This window comes from Erithacus rubecula (assembly GCF_903797595.1).
Source record: "Erithacus rubecula genome assembly, chromosome: 5".
Classification (NCBI taxonomy): Eukaryota; Metazoa; Chordata; class Aves; order Passeriformes; family Muscicapidae; genus Erithacus; species Erithacus rubecula.
Window position 1 is genome coordinate 7,238,124 of NC_136687.1, and position 19,819 is coordinate 7,257,942.

Here is a 19,819-nt window from a genome sequence, read left to right on the forward strand (position 1 = left end):
CTTTTTGGAGGGGAAAGACAGAGTAGTTTTTTCTTCCCTCCCTGCATTATTTTTCCCTTGTTGCCCTTGAAGTGCAATGCTGAAAAAGTTATTCTTTAATTAATCTTGCATGGATTTGCCTCCATGCTAAATAGAAAGAATAACTGCAAAAAAAAAAACCCAAAACAAAAAAACCCTCTAATAACAAAACAACAAACTAACAAACCCCTATATCGTAAACTTTGATAAATAATGACATTAAGCTAATAATCATATAATCCATAATTCACAGTTACAGAATCACTTGATTGACAGATGAATTAATCTGAAAACTTTATTTTTGTAAAAAATAATTCACAACTTATTGGCAATGTACAGAAACAGTACAACCCTCTCCATAGAACACTCCCACAGTAGAGGGACTCTGCCTCCTCACTGGTGTCACATCAGCTGATTGACTAAATTAACAGCTCAGTAGGGTGGCTAAAGGGCACATTTGCCCCCAGACAGTGACTCATCAGCAGGGGTCACAGCCAGTCCCTGCCCATTGCCTCAGGGCTTTAGTGCCCTCCCAACATCCCAACTGCTCCACCAAGATCTGCTGCACTGCAGCACACCCCCAAATAGTAACACTTGGTTATGTAACAGCTTTTAACATTCAAAATGCTGTACAAATGTAATTGCTTTAATCCTCATCACCCAGCTACAGTCAGTGTGTGGGGAGAAATCAGGAGAGGGATGTCTTGTATAAAATCATAGTGGTGCAGCACTGGAATAACATTTGAAGTAAGGAACTTTGGGCCACAGCCCCAATGTCTGTCCTTCCAGCTGATGAAAACAGCCTTACACTGACTACAAACACAGAGTTGTGAGACTATGCACTGAGAAATGAAATGCAGTCTTGGACTGGAGCCAAAGTGCTCACCCTGGCAGGAAGGATGAAGTCCTGATGATTCTCTCTGAGCCCTTACAAGCCCCAGTGGATGCCACCCCTTGGTTTCCTTCCCCAGCCTCATACCTCTCAACCTTGGCAGTGTTGGGAGCAGCCTCTCTGACTTACACACATCAGCAACTGAGTCACTGGGCTTTTTATAGAACAGGCTTTTGAAATCCTCTCTGAAGAGCCCTCTGAGGAGGGGATAAAGCTTCAATTTGAGGAGTGGAGAGCACGTTACACGAATCAAACCCCGAGCACGAGCCTGAAGATGAGCTGGAAGCAGGGCAGCAGCATCCACAGGCTTTTTATGTTACAGTCCTTCTCCAGGCTATGCTGCTCCATTAGCTCTGCACACTGCAGCAAATAGCAACATCCAGTCTCTAAAGCATTATCTGCCTGTGCTTCAGGGATTTGGACAAGGAAGGGAGGGAAAACCTTGTTCCTGGGCTAATTGGCCCAGTGCTTTATCATGCAGTGAGAGTTTGGAGAAGTCTGCTGGGAAACAGATGAAGTCCACAGCACAAACATCAAAGAGGAGGAGGAAGGGAAGGAAGGGATTAATGAGACAGACTACAGATATAAATTTTAGAAGAAAACATTAAAAGCATGCACAGAAAAAAAGGCAGAGAAATAAAGAGAAACAAGTATTTAAATGAATAAGAAACAAGTTTAGAGAAAGGAAAAGGCACAAGATAAAATTAAATAGTGTTATGACTGAAAAAGGCTCTTTACCTATGCAAACATCTTGCATTACAATTTATCATAAATCATGAATTCTGTAACTTTTAGCACTCACCTTTACATATCTATGCTATTTCATTAGCTAAAAACATTTTCTGCTCCTAAAGTTAAAAGCCAGATAAATCCAAGATGCTGGAGCTTTAAGAATACCATAATCATGAAGGAAAAAAATCACAGACACCATAAACTGTCAAAAAGAACACATTAATGAATTTGGCTTAAATATGTGCATTAGCCTAATGCAGTCCCATCTAATCTTGGGAAACCAAGAAGATCATCTCTCTGTCTCAGAAGAAAAGTGGGATAGAACATGGACCCAGATCCATCAACTGTGATGATAGAAACATTAGGCCAGAAAGCTGAAGTTGTTCTGTGGTGCTGAGACACAAGAGACTGATGCAGAGACACAAACAATCCCAAAAGTTGCTGGAGCTTGCAGAAGGGCTAGGCTAGCAAATCAGAAACAAATCAGAAACATGCACACCATGACTCCTTGTTGAAGAGCAGCTAAACACTAAACTTGTGGTGGTGTTTGTGTTACAGCCAGAGAAAAGACCCCCTTCTGCATATTCCTAATGCAGAAATCCACCTGAAAGCTCCTCCTGCATTGGTGTGGGTTAGATCTCAGAGCACACCATGCAAAATACCCCAGATGACACCTGTCCCACAGGAGCTGCAGAGAGCTGCTCCTGCAGCAGCCCATGGAACCAAGCCTGTCACACATGTCACCCCCACAGCTGCAGAAAGGGTCACACAGCCTGCTGGAGCTCCTCTGATGAAAGCAGGATTGAAAATTCTCACTGTTTTAAGCACAGAAAGTAGAAAACTAGGGTGACTTGACTTTACCCCTCGCTTCAACTGCCACAGTAAAATGAACCTTTTTTTGTCTCTCATCACACCTGATTTTCCTCATGTCATTCTGGGAAATCTCTGACTTTGATGTAAGATTTCTAAGAGGCAATTGTACCAAAGTAATCTTTGTCCTTGCTCAGTAGATTCAATGCTGATTACAGCCAGCTTGAAATTTTTCAAAAAAAAAAAATTTTATGCTTAATATGATTTGATGAACATTTTGGACGTGATGGAGAAAAGAGGGACAGACTTCTTAGCTTCAGCTCTGGCAAAATTACTTTCTTAGGATGGATTTTTTGTGCAAATCAGAAAGCTTTCACCAAGGCACAGAGCTTAGCAAACCTGGGCTTAAGCTTCTGCTCTGCCTGATTTAACATCACCTTGAATGATTTCATCCTGTGTCCATCCTGTCCATGATCAGCAACTGGTTCTTTAGGCAAAATATTTATATAAAACAGAGCAACTCTCAGAAAGCACTGGCTTCCATTGCAATATGAGTCAAGTCTTTAAATCAGATGAATCAGAGACTTGGATCTTCCATATAACCATTAGTAGGAATATTCTCTGTAAGACCTACCAATCATCAAAAAATATAAAAAAGTTTATAATGCAGATCTACATGAAGCATACCAGAACACTCAAAACATGGATTTATTAGACAGAAAGTTTCAAAACTAATCAAAATCCTAGTTATTAAGTTAGAGTTGAATAAACCTGTTCTTTATAGTATTTAGGGGATATTTTCCTGTAAGTACTACAAGGAAGTCTCAACAAGTTCCACATATTACTAACAAAGATGGATAGTCTTTGAGAAGGGAAAAGGCTCTGAGCAAGTTCTTAAACCTAATTCAGATCTAATTATTACACTACAGCCTTAAACCTGTAAGAATCCTGCAATTCTACATGCATGATTAAATATGTTCAGTTGATTATGAAACATTGCCTCCATATGGAAATTTGAGGCTCTCTCACACAGTGTAAGCAGAGCTGCTGAAAAAGGAAAAAGTGAAAAGTTATGTGGACAGAACATGTTTGGCAACTGAACTGTGCAACAGTTTAACTTCTTTCATTTACAAGCTGCTGCTGGTCATCCTTATAAAAGGGTAACCATAGGCACACAGAGGACAAAAGAAAAACTGAAGCATTCAGCTGGGGCTGAATGAGCCATGGTGTTTAGATTCTGCACATGCAGGAGCATGGGTGTGTTTTTCTGACCCAGCAACTTCTCACTGCAACAAGAACAAGAGCTTGAGCCTCAGGACTGTGACCTTCTGAGCTGTGCTTGTGCTGCTGCTTAGAGAGCAGTCAGAGCCTGTGACAAGACAGGAGAGGGTGGGATGGCAAGGGATCAGGGAGAAATAGTGTGTGCTGTGAAGCAAACAGATGCTAACACTACTTGGCACAAACAGGTATTTGTACTGGCAGCCACAGCAAATCCATTATGCCTGCAGTTTTAAGTAGGTGGTAGCAAGCAAGGCAGCTCTGTACAGATGCTAGAGGGATAAGGAGTGAAAATGCATGTATGGCTGCAGAGAGCTGAGATGCTACAGCAAATATTGTCATGGAGCACCAGCAGCTGCAAAATGCTTGCTGGTTTTCCTTGAGAAAAATCTTCAGATTTCTAGATATCTCATGCTTCTTCTAGGACAAGTGTACCTCATTTTCTTAGCCTGTCTTTAACTTCATTAAATGGATAATTAAAAATATTTGCATTTCCCTCAGTCATAACAGATAAATCCTCCTGAGTAATAAGTTATCCCAAACTATATGTATGGTAAAACTCAGATTTGCCTAAGTTTAGTATTAAAATCATCAAGCGCACAAGGATAAATGTAATGCTCCCAAATTTGTTGAGCAGGGTTACACTTATGCCTTATCCCATTAACAAAGTGATAAATGAAAACACAAAAAGGCTGTACTTTTAAAGCCAAAAAAGTTAAGAAGTTACTTTGTGTGTACACCTATGTATATAGATTGGAATCTGCTAGCAAATACAAAGCAAGTTTTTTCTTAGGGCTAGAAATATGATGCCAGATGCATAAATGGCAAACTTCTACTTCCCCAGTGTTTGGTCTTTCTAAAGTGTGCTGGATATTAAGAATTTCACAGCTCTGTCCTGATCTTAATTAACACTGGGTTAATTAAGAGCAATTTTTTACATTTTCCAACATGGGTTTCCTTTACATTGTGTGTGACCCATGCTGCCCACCCTGCCAGCTCTTATCCAACAGTGGTTTGTCCAAGCTGGAGCTCAGAAAATTCCCAACAAGGTTCTTCCTGTGCTGGTTTGCAGCTCACCAGGGCACAGGGAGAAGGCAGTACCATGGACACAGGCCCCATCTGCTGTTACTGCAGTTCAGAGCAAGCACAGCTGGCAGCCAAGGGCCCAACCTTTTTGCCCAGTTGTAGCCTATTACTGCAATTTGCTTTGAGTTTATACACAAACATTGTACTCCACTGGCCATCACCATCATACAACCAGGGCAAGAAATTTTACTATATTTTAAAATTACTTATTGAATATTGCCTAAATTAATGTTCCACCATAGGAAAAAAAATTTGTTTCACATTCTCTCCCTATAAATAATTTTTAAATACTCCATAAATATATAATTTCTTGACAATAATCTTAGAGCATCAGGACAACAAGGATTAACACACAGACCATAGGCTCATGCTTTTGTTTTGGAATGCCAATTAATCTGTAGTTTTATCATATTTCAACCTTCAGAAGGTCACAGGATTTAACTCTTAAACCCTTGCCAAAGTCAGTTGGCTCATAATAAACATGCATATTTGTTTTATGACCCAGACCAGCTGGTGGGTTTTATATACAATGAGAAATCTGACAAAAACAAGTGATTCATCTTCATAATGTGAGTACAGGCTGAAACCTTCCATACAATCTTAAGGCCATTTATTTGGTCAGGCTGCTGGGCTTGTTTTCCATTTCTGAGTTTTGGGTGTTTTTTTTTTTTAATACCATTGATTCAATACAATCTAAAACATTTGCTACATTTGGTTAGAGGGATTTATTTGATAATAGGGAAGAGCTTTCCTGGCAGGTAGTTGGCTGGACCTTCTCAATTCAATATGTACTCTGCCACAGTGGCAGAAGGGAAGAGCTGGTCATGGGCTCCTTTAAATTTTCACTTGCCATTGAAATAATTGAGTGACCTGAGGTACAGAACTGAAGTACAAAAATGGAATTCATTAACTTTGATGCAATGCTCTCAGTCTTTGTGTTCAATCCATCTACAATGATAACTGTGGTGTATTCCTGTACTCCTGTTGATGGCTCATGGCCCAGATCTGGCCTGAAGGACAAACCCACCAGGCTCTGTTCAAGAAACAGGAAACAATGTTCAAGCAGCAAAAGTTGCCTTATCCACCAGACATCTTCCACCTGCACCCAAATATCACCCAAAGTCAGGGGCTGTTCCTTCCACAGTGGCCAGCAAACACAAGATACACGGGGAGGTGGTGTAAGGGGGAAAAGGCACGTGGCTGACGAGGTTAAAATCTTGGTATCAGTTTATGCCTCATGCTGGATGCCTCAGGGATGGCAAAACCATGTATCCCATTAGCTATCCCTGCATACCTCATCAGAAAAGTCTGTACAATGTTGCCAGCAATAACAACTTGTGACCTGAAGGGACAGGGGTTTGGAATGTATTGGAGTTAAGGGGTGTTTCTAAATTTCCCATAAATTCAGCAAACTGACCCACTTCAGATATCCCTTTTAGCAGACCTTCTGTGACTTGTTGTGCTTTGGAAGATGGAGCTCATCTACAAACTCTTCAGCATCCTCTGTCTCTTTGGGATACATAAAATTCCTCCCCATCAGGAATGGAGCCAAGTAACAGCAGACTACACTCTTCAGTAGACACAGTCAGAAGAGCTGCACTGCTTTGTACGAGTAGATATTTACAGCACAACCACTTATATGCAAGCCAAGGAAGGCTCCCAGAGAAAGCCTGCAAGGAGACTGCTGCAGACATGGCCAAGCCTTCCCAGTGAGCCTGTGTGAGCACCAAAAGAGCAGAGTACCTGCAGGAGCACCTGCTAACTGGCTCAGTTTAAAGGATATGTTAGCATGGGAAACAATGGACCAAGGCAGCCAAGCTCATCCTGGCATCCACATCTATTTATTAAAAAGGGACTTGGTTATGCCACAAAGATCTGCTTTCTACCATGCAGGCACACATAAAACAACTGCTATTCTCAATAAAAGTGCAGGGTTGGTTTGTTGGTTTTTTTTTGGTTTTTTTTAATGATCTGCACATGCTATAATACTACATATCTGGTTTTACCATTCACTTAGGGTAGGGGTGTAACAGATTAATGCTGCCTGGATGCTGCAGGGAGGGCCTTCTGTACTTTCAAAAGAGTCCCCTTTTCTACACTGGCCATATCACCTAAGTACCCAGACCAGTCCTCTTATTTCACTAAATAATATCCCAACTCACTTCTCCAAACATGAAACATTCCCCGTGCCAATAGCAGCTGCCATGAAAGACTGAAGAACCTTAAAAGCTGAGCAACATGCCAATGAAGAGAAGTGACTTTGCTGTGACAAAATGTACATCCACTGTGAGAGGGTTATGCAGCATGCTGCAGTTCAGAATCACTGGCTTTCGAGTTCTGTAAGTCAAATTCACCAACAGCATCAGCATCGATCCAAAACAAAAGACGATGAATTGAAGTGGTAGAGAAGGAATAATCTCACTCTCTTTTGCAATATAACCTACACATGTAAGGATTTTGCTTAAAGATTTGTTCCTTCCTGCACCTTCTGTGACAGTCTGAATTACAGCACAATAGAAAAATCAATTAAAATGACTACTGAATAGTTCTTTATCTGCCTCCAAATCATCTTCCTCCAGAAGAGATAATATTTCCACAGTGCATTATACATGAATTAGCCCTGCTGTTCTAAATAGATTAGATCCTTTAGCCTGCAGCTTCAGAAGAAAGGTAAGCAAGCAAACCATAGGTTTTATATAAGCACAAAATAAGTTATAAATATGTAGTATTACTCTAAAATCTAATCTTCAAGAGTTCCTTTTTTTTCCTCCTGTGATTTCTGATCTTTATTAAAAATGACATGAACCAATATTTCTTTTCTGGTGGTTGGTCACCACCCTCCACATAGAAGCAGAGGCACACACTGCTTCATCATCCAGCTCTGCCATCCTGCATTCCAAACCTCCCACTGGAAGGACAGCAGTGTACATGGATAAATACATAACAATACATCAAAGTTTTAAAGCACAAGGAAATTACTGCACACTTGAGTTTCTGGGAAGCTCAGATACAGTTTCATAGCTGATGGTTGTCTTGTACTTCTCACTTGACCACAGAAATATTACAGCCCTGATAATTGGGCTCCTGGTGTGCTGTAACCACCACTTAGCCTTAAAGATCAAAGCTGATTGCTTTCTTGTTTGCTCCATCTCATATATCTCTTTTCTCATTCTTTGACTGCAAGTGTTCTGGTATCTTTTAATCCATTTTTTATACTGATTTTGCCATAATAGGACTTTAGCCGACAATTAACTCTGCAGAAGCTCAGATTAATAAAAAAGAAACAACTTGTGAGCTTTCAGAATACTTGAACCTCAACCAAAACTTTTGAGACTTATGTGCTTTCTTAATTCTTACCATGTACTCTGTGAGATTTGAGCAGACTTAGCTAAAACTATCCTTTTCTTTGAAATAATATGATGAAGAATGAGAAAATATTAGCCAAAATATCTTGATCAAAGACAAGAGTGAAGAAAATGAAAGTTATTTCTACCTTTGGATAAGGCAGCACATCCACATGCAGCAAATGATACAAAAACCCTCTTAGGATTTGTCTGAAAAGACCTTACTTAAGGCTTTGCATCTCACATAGACCTCAGAAACTCATCAGATGTAACATCATACACTCTATTAAAGCTTTACTATACAGACCCTTTCTGCACTGACATAGACATATTCATACTGAATATGACAACTTGTGGATAAGAGTTTCACAAGGCTGTAAGAAAAAACCTGAAAGAAATATGCTCAGTTTACCTTCTTTGTCTCTAAAACAGCATGACAACATTTTATACTCACTTTCCAGAGCCAAACATTAAAAGACTTTTTATTTTAATGATCATCATCTTATACATCAGTGTTGTCTCATTTTAATTCTTAGAAAAAAAGAAAATACCTTCAAAGTCCCCATCTCTGGCTTTTGCTGCAAGTTCTGAGGATGATATACTTTCTTGACATAAAGCACAGTCTTCCAATGCTGCATTCCTTAAACCATGATTAACTGTAAAACAATTTAAAAAATACTCATATTTTTCCAATTTTCTCTTAAAAGATTCATGTCAGAGCTTCTAGGATTAGTCCACACTAGCACCTTCTTAGACTTCTTGCTTTTTCTCTATCCTGACATAAGCAGTGATTTACAAGTCCTCTATTCTTTGGGATGACAACAGAAATGAAAGATGCTTATTACAGGACATGCAGTCTCACTTCTGCTAGTTTAGCAGCACCTGCATTTTATTTCCCAGTTCTTAACTTGGATCCTTTAATACAAACAGATTTTGAGAACAATGAGAGATTCCCAAGGTGAATCACACATATCAAAGAGAAACTTCACCCCAAAACTCCTCTTTCTTTGCTCATTTGGTTCATGCTTACTTTTGTCAATACCATCTTTTTTAATGCAAGAGTTCATCTATTAGAAATTACATCCATCCAAGTACTATTGATTAATATATATTTCCCAGTGATAATTCTTTACAGCTCCAGTTTCTTTATTACTCTTACTTGAGGGTTCAGGAGTTCTCATGTTCTCTTTCTAGCAATTCTCTCTAACCCCATTTATTTATTTTTTAACATTAAAAAACCCCAAAAACCAGCCTATTTTCACATCATGACAGGCTGCCACCATAAAACTGTTGTGGAAAGTTCAACCAAAAGTGACAGAAGACTGTAAGGCATGTTGTGCATTATCCCACTGTAGAATTGATACTGGAGTGTAGGTTTTTTCTGCTAACTTGATCCAACTTTTAACTAAGTGTTTCACATAGAAACCTCAGTGCTTTTAAATCAAACTGGGGGAAAGAGTTTTCAACCTGGTGGAAAGGAAGTAGGGGGAAAAAAAAAGAGCTCTGGTCACTTTCAGGTGCTGGTAATTCTAATGATAACAAAGGACAAAGGTAATTGCAGCCTTGCTGGGATGACATGGTTATTCTTAGATAAGCTGGCAGATGTGCCACTTAGAAGAGAAATAATAAAAATGGTCACAGGAAAAAAACCAAAACCTTTTGTTGGCCCATGATCTAGTTCTGGTTGCATTACTTTAATTATCTAGAATTGAAATGTGGTATTTTTCTATCTTGAAGCCAAATTCTTCAATTTCTTCAAGACAGGACAGATTTCAATATCTTACTGAGCATTCCCATCTTACAGTCTGTTCTTCAGGCAACTTAAAATGCACCCAGTGTGAAACAAATCTGGGGGGAAAAAAATAAATCTGCAAAGTCCAAACCCTGCATAAATTATGGCCTATAAACTATATGGGCTACAAATACTGTGCTGCTGTTAAATATAGAAATATGGAAACAGCAGATGAATTCTGAAGACTTTAACTCTTTAGTATTTGCCTTAAAGACAAACTCATGTGTTCCTATCCAATGACTTCATCCTGTTTACAGTCTATTTTCATGACTCCTTTTAAACTTAGGTGAAATCACTGTACAGTGAATCCTGTCAAAAAGATAACAGTGTGTTAGGGGAATTTGTGTCAAACAGTTTATGGATCCCCATGGGGCTACCAGCAGAAATTCATTATAGAAAACAAATGTTTAGGTCTTTTACCTTTCTTCTGCTTTTCCTTGTCCTCTGTTTCAGGTTTGGTTGCCATAACTTCAAACAAGGTCTTTAAGATACTTCTCAGATCACTAGCATAGTTTGTCTGCAGCTGGTCAGCAACACCTTAGAGTTGGAGAAAAAGGGTAAATAATTTCCAGACTTCACCATCCTCTAAAAAATTACTTAAATCTGCCTGTTAGTACCAGTAATGGCTTCATTTTTAGGGTATCACTTGCTCACATTAGGAATAAAAATTGAACATCTGATTAAACTAATTCTCCACAATGGTCAAGTTACATTCTGGTTTTTATGCTACCTGCAAGTCAATACATATCAACATATATATCCTTTGGCAGGAAATACTGAGAGATTCATTTTGCAAGAAAACACAACTGCTAAGTAAAATTTCATTCCTTGAACACAACAGGGCATCACCAAGGAAAAATCAAACCCAATACAAGTCCAAATTCTTCAATACTATAGTCTAGGATGTCAGCATCTCTGATTCTGTAAGTTCCAAACAGGTAACAGTTCTAAACCAGACTGCAACTCAGGCCCCAAAAATAGACTCTGCCTGAAACTTCATCTCTCATCCTTTCTACCACAACACATGCAAAACCCCCAAAAAATAAACCAAAACCCCCACCAAAACTAGTCTAATAATCCAGTGATTCTCATACCTGAGATACAGACAAAAAGGCGGTGAATAAGATCATTACTGCCATGAAATCTAGATCTGATCTTCTCTCGTGTGGCAATTTTGGCAGCCTGCAAGGCCAGCTGGATTTCTTCCTGATCGATGTCATCAGATGAACAAGAACTTGTCATTAAACTGCTGTCAGAGAAAAAAAAAAAAAAAGTAAAGGAAAGTAATGCAAATCTTCACTCAGTTGTTCAGGATGTTCAGCAAATCCTAAAGGATTTATGAATCAGGCAAGACTCTATAGTACCAGAACTAATTGCTGTAAATTCTTGCTGAAGTTAATCAGCATGCAACCAATCACCATCGTGTTTGATTTTCACTCTGTGACAGCTGCAAAAAAACTTTAAGCAGAAAATCACTTGTCTGTGTTTTACTGCATTTTTCCTTAGGTGTTACAAAGTGCTGCACCATTTTTCACATTAACTTCTTCCAAAAGCTCAGTCCTGAGACCATAACTCCACCAAAAATCCTGAAGGGGAATATAAACCTAAAAATGTGAAGGTCAGTTCTGAAGTCAACTTAGAAATTTACGAACATGGAAATTATTTGAGAAAAAAAAAAGAAATTCTGAATTATGTTACCTTAATATAGCAAGAACAGAATCTGACTATAACTTCATCCAAAAAAATGGAAACAGCAGTAATAAAATGTGATTTACACAGTAGAGGTAGGTTAATTCCATTATAAATGTAACATTAGAAATTGCTGAAATGTCAAACTATTGTAAAGAATGGCTCATCAACTCCAAAAGAGATTTAAATGTGCCACCAAATGTCTACTCAAACTTTAATTTTTCTTTTAAAACCAGATGTCAGACATTCCCACTTTTACCACCACCATCCCTACCACTTTTCTCTTACAGAGAAGAAGCTTTAAACAATCTAAGACAGCAGAGAAGCCTTGGGGAGAATCTTCAAATATCAGGAATTGCCTTAAGTATTTGTAAATCAAGATTTTTAAAACAGGAAGTACTTAGGGGAAAAGCAGCACTGTGCCCCTAAAACCCCTTAAATGGGACTAGGGCACAGGATGCAATTACACTGAAGTGCTAAGGGTTCACTATGCCAATCACAGGAGACAGGAGCCTTCTTACTCCACTACATTCTAGTCAGAGGGAACACTAAACCATCTCTCTCCACATATTGAAAAGAAATTATTATTGTCAATTATTACAAAAAACTAGACTTTTAAACTTAAAATCATACTTTTGCTGTCCAAAACTCCACCACTCTTCACTTTATAGACAACTATCATGTTAAAAGAACAGTTACTAACTACATGTATAAGTAGCATGTATAAAAAAAAAGTAATTTGTAACACATTTTGAGTTCAACTGCTTTTATCAGGTGCAGAAACATTCACCATCTTTCAGATCTCATCCTCATGGCAGTATACATGAATAGTTATTTTGGGAGAAGACACACAGGTAACATAATTATAACAAATTTTTATAGGATATTGTTCTCAAATTCTACCTGTAGGCTCCACAGATAATCCTTTGAAATATAAAAGAGAAATAATTATGCCACCCAATCTTACAAGCCCTAGGAAAAGCAGACTGAAAATAAATTAGTCATTGATAGAAATATCAGTAGAAGATGTATAGCATGAGTACCTTAACTGGCCCCCCTTCCTTTCAAACACAGAGTAAAGACTAGGCTTGCAAGAGACTCATTTTGTTCCTGTTATCTGCTGCTACTAACAAAAGAAAATTCTTGTAAAGAGATGTTATTTCTATGTTTATAGTTCCAGCAGCACCATGACTGACTGGGCTTATCAAAGACACTGAGAATGAAGTGAGAATTCTCTTTCAATTTTCCTTTGTGTTTCCGTAGGGGATATGGTAGATATTATAACAGCAAGCCTGCCAGTGTGGAAAGGGCTGTGCTCAAGACAATGAAAATGTACAAATGTGGTTTACAAAGGAATAAACTGAAAGGCAGAGAGAGCCAGGAAGAGATTCCTGACTCAAGGGTGTGCAGTCAGGGGATGCCTGCTCACACAAACCCTCTCACATACAGATAAAGGACTTTGCCTTGCAACATGACCAAATAGGTTCTGATTCTAGTTTTATATAAGAACTTTCTTAGTGATGAACATATATGCACCATAAACTGCTCTCCAAGGCAAGCATGGATCTCCTGACAGAGTCAAATGCAGTCTGTATAATTATATAACCCCAATACAAAGGTCTCTCCCAAACTCCCAATATACAGAAACTTTAGTGCAGGGGAAAACAGGGTCACTGAATCAAGGATGACTTTTCCCTCCAAATCACAGCTGAATAAATATTTCAAAGGAAGGTGTTAAGTGGGCAGAGAGCTGTGAAGGGTGCTTTTCAAGAATACAAGCGACTTGGTCCTCTGCTGTTTTGCAGAAAGGAAGAAAGGCTCATCCCACAATTCTGACCAATTTTAATAATAATGTTGGCCTTTCTGAGCCCACTCCAGCTGGGAGGAATGCATTTTTACCTACTTCATTCAGGGAATGTGGTTTGACCTACTTCTGTAGCGGACTATTCCGTTAGATTTTGTGGTGTCATTAAGACTGGCTGGGACTGTTTTGTCCTCAAAATCCCCAGCACAGAGCACATGTGAACTGCTCCAGCATGTCTGTGCACTCACATTTGTGACATACTTTCATATGCACACTCCCATGCAAACTACAGTATTCACACACAGGAGGCTCGAAAAGAGGGTATTTTGTACTTGGAATTGCTTGTGCTACTACAAAGCAAAAAAGTGAATGCTCCAGAAAAACTGAAAACTGGACCTAAGAATTGCTACAGAGCTTGAAACAATTACTCTGCCATCACCAAGCCAAGTCTGACTTAGACAAAAATGACTCTCAAAGAACAACCAACAATCATTTGTTCTTTACTTTAAAGTATATCTAACTGTTAAGAATATAGCCAAAAATATAATATTGTAGAGACAGTCAGAAAACAGAAACTGCAATTGTTTCAGATAAACAGCAAAAAAGACAGTTTTTTTTTAACATAGCAAAGTATCCCAAACATGATTTTACATCCATGCAAATAGATTCTCATGATTTAATAAACTGATATTATAGAAAACAAACCCAAAATGTGATTTACAGTGTAGCTTCCATTACGTTGTTGTTGTTTTTTTCTTTAGAGGATAACTTTCCTGCTTGGCCTATCTAACATGAATAATTTGGATCAGCATTCTCAGCCAACAGCAGATATTTAGGAAGCATCTCATTAATGTCAGACTTTGCTTGGATCTGGAATGTTTCACAGCCAGAATCTGCAGAATCATGTCTCACTGCACAACACAAACAGCCATACTACTGCTGGAGACAAGTCCTCCTTTTCTCAACTCTTTGGTTGAAAGGAGCCCTGAGTAACCCAATGAATTAAGTTACAAAGAGGTAACACCAAAACACACATGGAACTCCCCATGTCAAACATTTATCATATACACCATGCTTATCATGCATTAATTTTTCAGACACTGTAAAAACACTGCAATGCTAACACAACTGAAAGTGAATATAAAGAAATAAAATGTTATGTCAAAGGTTGATTCCAGACAGTAAATCTATTCATACCTTATAAAGAAACAGATATCCTGTGGCAGATAAAATGAATTAGCTTTTTGCTTAACTTGGCTTCAGTCACTCATTTTAAAATTACACTTCACTTACTACATTAGAAGAATTGTAAGACTCTTTCAATACTTTCAGGGTGTATCTCTAGAATGGTTACCTGGTCTCAAGGCTTTACTGTGAAATTTATCCAAATATGTACAAGCAAACAAAGCCAATAATGTAGTTGTACATAATTCAATCTTTTACCAAGATGTGATCTGCTTTATAGCTTGTGTTCCAAAGGACACTTCTGAGCCAGTTTAAGTAGCAGTACATAATGGAAACAATACATTGCATAGTGGAAAACAAGACTGTGGAACAAGAAGGTTATGACAGACATTTTTAGAAGTGGACAGACATTTTGGGTAACCATCTGTGACTCTGTAGGCTTCGAGCTGTGCTTGTTGGTCATTGACACTCATCCAAAACCAGTGAAAGCAGCAAAGTCTAAAACAACAACCAAAGTCAACCAATTTAACGTTGGTTCAAATTTTAATATTTTACGTTTATTCTCAAAACATAGCAGCGGCAGAAAAAAAAAAAAAAAAAAAAAAAAATCTGTGTCCACTCACAGATGTCCCCTTTCAAATTTGTCTAGAAATGTTTGGTTCTTTAAAACTGAAATCTGCTCTGCACAAATGCAGCATGTATGAGATTCTCTGATACAATTTCTCATTATTCATAAATCAAACCCCAGAGTATCTTAAAAATACATTAAATATACAGCAGTGACAAAAAGACAAAAAGAATTTAAAAGCTCTATGTTTCAAATATAAAAAATCACCTGAACCTTCATACTTTCAAATTTTTTCAATTAAAAAAACCTACAAAAACCAGTTTCTTTATTCTTTTAAATTCTTAAAAGCAAAAGAGGGTCACTTCTTGCAAAGGAGAAAGACCCATTCTATTCTATATCACAGAATCAGAGAATGGCTAGGGTTGGAAGAGAGCTTGAAGATTATCCAGCTCAAACAGAAATATGCCATGCAATTATGTCACCAAATTTAAAAGGAAATTTAGACCACCCTTTAAGTCTCTGATTTCAGGAAAGGTATTCAAAGATAACTGATTTTCAGGAAAAGATCTCAGAAGATTGTCAATTGTGCCTGTAAACAGACAGGGCTCAAGTTTCAGCCACACAAACTCATCCCAACCAAGTCTGAGAAGAAAACTCTAACAATATTGCAAATGTTTTCTAGCCAAGTGTTAATACACAATTCAGTGACTAACCTTACCATTTATCCAAATAATCCAAATACCTGTGACATCAGGGATTCCCATTCACTTCCTTTGGAAATCTCCAGCAAACTACATAAGCATGGGCAGAAGTAGAATATAACTTTCTGCAACAACACAGGTGGCACCTTCTTGCTGCAGTGGGAATCTAAAGCTGGAGAATCCACTTCACAGTGAATACAAAACCCATGCATTAAATGTACCATTCTGATGCAGAGGTTCACCCAGAGATGCATTTTAAGACCAAGGTGCTCTCTAGGAAAGTTTGATAAGTGCTGTACAGTAACTGGTGAGACCCTTAATGGTGGAGAAATGTGAAAACTTTGCACAAAGTTTTCTGTGATTTCACACATTCCTAATGTTCTACACAGAATGACATTACAGTCATAAACCATGCTGGAAGTTTTCACAAAGGCTCAGTAGCACAATTCTTAAATATAAATTAGTGTTCATTTAAAAATTGATGAGAGACTATCTACAAATTATAAAGCAGTGCAGTTCTTTTGACTTAAATAATATGAATCCATTTGCACTAGTTGGCCTTAACAAATCTCTCATGTCCATTATTTAACACCACATGTATTGAATAACTAAAGAGAAATACATGTGTAGGTGTCTGATGTACATGAATTTTCCCATACACAGAGGTACATTTAGAATATTCTTACAATATTTAGAACAGTTCTTACAATAGTTCTCAAAACACATTACCATGAACTCCCCAACTTTCATTTTTTGCTTACACAGTGTTTAGCACAATGGCCACCTCAATGCTCTGTGTACAATATCAACAACATGCACTTTTTATCTAATCTAAAATACTTAATATTCTCTCCCATTTGAATTTTTTCATCCTTATGGTAAATGAAAAAAACCCAAACCAAAAAGTTTCCAGGCAAGTCTTTGTTATTGATTGTACACAATTTGTAAAACAACTTCAGCAAGTTGGTAAATTGCTCCCACTGATATTTGTGCAGCCCCTACCTGTCAGCCAAGCTAGTACTCTTACTCTTCTACTCCAGAAGGCTGTAGTAACTCTGGGTTCCAATTTGCTAAAAAGAACAAACAGCAACTCCAAGGGCCATGTAAAGGTTCATACACAATAGTTCAGGGAAGTCACAGGTTGCATATGTGAGAAATGACAAGAGGTTTATTGAGGTTTAGCTAAGAGATACATAATTCCCATATCAGTAATAAAAAAATTCCCAACCTACTTCCCATCCTGCTTTTTGCAGTACCTCTAGTGTTTCTTTGTAGGTACTCTCACAAGAAACAAACAGAAAGCTAAAACCTGTTGGTTTTTAACATGTGCTATGTTAAAAATTTTTGATATGGTTGGAAGGGAAACTGTGACACTCATGGCTTCTTACAATTATTTTAAGTGAAGTGAATTGCTACACACTCAATTTTAGTGTCACTTAAACCCAAGCCAGAACATTATATGCTATTTTTGAGGTAATAGCATGTAGTTTTTTAGCTAAGGAATATGTTTTAAGGAATGACCCCAGAAGCTACATTAAAAGGAGACTAAAAAATCTTTAATGCAGAACTTTATTTCTTCTCTTCTAACCCCGAATATTTTAATAAGTCAAGAGGGTTTTAAAATATAACCCCAGAGCTATTTCCTCTCTCAAGAGAAACAGCTAGAGGGTGAAAAAACCCCACCAATCAACCCACCCACACTTAAAGCACACCAAGGCTTCAGAGCTTAGTCTTGAGAAACAAATAAAATAACTGCATGCAAATCCCTGTAGCTACAATTCACCAAAAGAACTGGACTTGACTAGATAACAGTATTATCACAAGTATGAGCAATGCCCAGCCCCATCCACAAGACCTGTGCTAGAAGCCCCATCTGCTGTCAACCTTCTGAATTCCTCAGTGGGGGAGTTACTTTTCCTACACTGGAAGATTTGCAGAAACCTGTCCTTAGCTTTTCTTGCCATTGTAGAGGTGGGCAATCCAAGGTTAGCTCATTAAAATAAGGAATTTAGCTAACAGGATTATCCATGTGTCCTAGGTGGTATCTTCAGTCAGGAAAAAGTCCTGAGGATTGAACTCCATTGAATTTGAAATCAACAGCAAGAACTTCTGCTCCAGACTTTGGCAGCTTCTGTAGCTTCCCACTCTGCTGGAAAAACATCTTGAATCTTTCCCCTGCTGTTCAGACCTCAAATTGCAGAGCATTCTCACTTGGACTTTGCAAAAGCCACAGCTGTTAAAGCAGCATCTTGCTAAACAAATCCACTCTAAGAAACTCAGCCCAGCAGAACTTAGGCTTACTCAAACTCATTAACACACTGCACTGGGTTTTCAAGATGAATCCAAAGATACAGTATTTCAAATGGAAACTAAAATAAACAAAACTGCCAGGACAGAATTCATCAACTTTAACAGTGCTCTCTCTCAAACAGCTTTTTTGGTCATTATAGATAAAACTTCTTTAAGTGTGCATGCACATGAACAAATAACTAAAGAGCATTGGTAATCAACAGTGGTGCTTTCTAACCATCAAATTTCATGTCAGATATTTGCAAGGTACCACCACATTTACTGCTTTTCCTAAAGTTTAAACCAAAAAGGGATAAAACCTACAATATAAAGTTATTGTAAAATTCAAGAAAAAACAAGTAGTTAGAATATTGCTTAGGTTCTACTATGACTTTTCAATTCCACCATGACATTTTTTCCACCACTTTCTTGTAATCAAACTCGTATTTGAAGGTCTCAATCATACACTCACACTGCAAAAGGATAAATAAAATGAGATTAGAGAACAGAAATATTAAGCTTCAAAAGTATATACTGAACTGGAAAAAAGGAAAGTGAAAACCACAAGTAGCATAGGACTTATGATGAACTGCTATGTAAAACCAGCTCTGGTATCCAAGGCAGGGACAGAGATCTATCAGTCCCAGCTTTTACACTTTATGCAGAACTTTGATACCTGATACAAATATTTCAGGACAAAGAGTAATTTTATACAGCTCATAAGCAATGTCCTCTGCCATAGGCAAGCCACAGCTCTGCATGGCATTGCAACAAGTGGATTAATTAAATTAGCATCAAGTTCCTGCAGATCCACTGTTGACTTGCAGCTCCTGTGTGTGGCAAAAATGGAGATGGAGATGCAGCTTCAAAAACTCTGAGGGACAGGGAAACTTAGTAGCCCAACATTTTCATATTGCTTCCATCAGTTTCCTCAAAAAATAACACAGAACAAGCAGCAGAAGCATTAATGCATCCTAGAGTCTAGGAGAATCCCACAAATTCCATATCCAGATGTGGTAGTCAAAGCTAAGAAAAGTGAATTAAAGGATTAGGTGAAACATTCAAATTTTAGCTAGAAAAGATAGCTTTCTCTTTATTTCTCATCTTCAATACTGTGGTAAGTATGAAGAAATCCTCTACTTTTTTCCTCTAATCTAATTGAGGTTTTACAATGCATCTTTAGGCATGGACAAAACCTCTGCAAAAGCTGCAGTTACTATAGTGATTTTAATTACACAATCTGAAAACTCCCAAACATGCTATTCTATGGGTTTTACTGGGGGGGAAAAAACCTGATCTGTAAAATAAAACCTAATTTCTGAAAGCTAGTAATTTTGTTCTGTAACTATCCCAGGGAACACCAAGTGACATTCAACAGCATATTTTTTTACACATCACTAAAATGAAAATTATTGTAATTGTGGCCAAATTACTAAAAATTAAAATTGCAACTGAGCTACGTAGAATCAAGAACACAAGCCCATTATGATCACTTTGTGTCAGTCTCCAGCCATATGGTATGTTTGAGATGCCTCTTGGAATACAGCCCCCAAATGGCAAATTGTGGGGTGTCTACCAATTCTGCCACAACAGTCTTACTGCCTTTGTCACTGATGTTAGTCAGCCTAAAA

General features: G+C 38.0%; 1 protein-coding gene across 5 annotated transcripts in view; it reads right to left on the reverse strand.

The window, feature by feature from the left end:
• ZFYVE28 (zinc finger FYVE-type containing 28) overlaps window positions 1–19,819 on the reverse strand; it is a 140,844-nt gene that overhangs the window by 5,578 nt on the left and 115,447 nt on the right. For 3 of the 5 annotated variants that reach the window (XM_079307010.1, XM_079307008.1, XM_079307012.1), the window contains 3 exons: window positions 11,047–11,201; window positions 10,373–10,489; window positions 8,712–8,816 (listed from right to left, as the gene is read on the reverse strand). In XM_079307010.1, coding sequence (XP_079163136.1) covers window positions 8,712–8,816; window positions 10,373–10,489; window positions 11,047–11,201 — 377 coding nt within the window. The remainder of the gene's footprint in view (window positions 1–8,711; window positions 8,817–10,372; window positions 10,490–11,046; window positions 11,202–19,819) is intronic. The other 2 variants (XM_079307011.1, XM_079307009.1) reach the window with 1 other exon arrangement.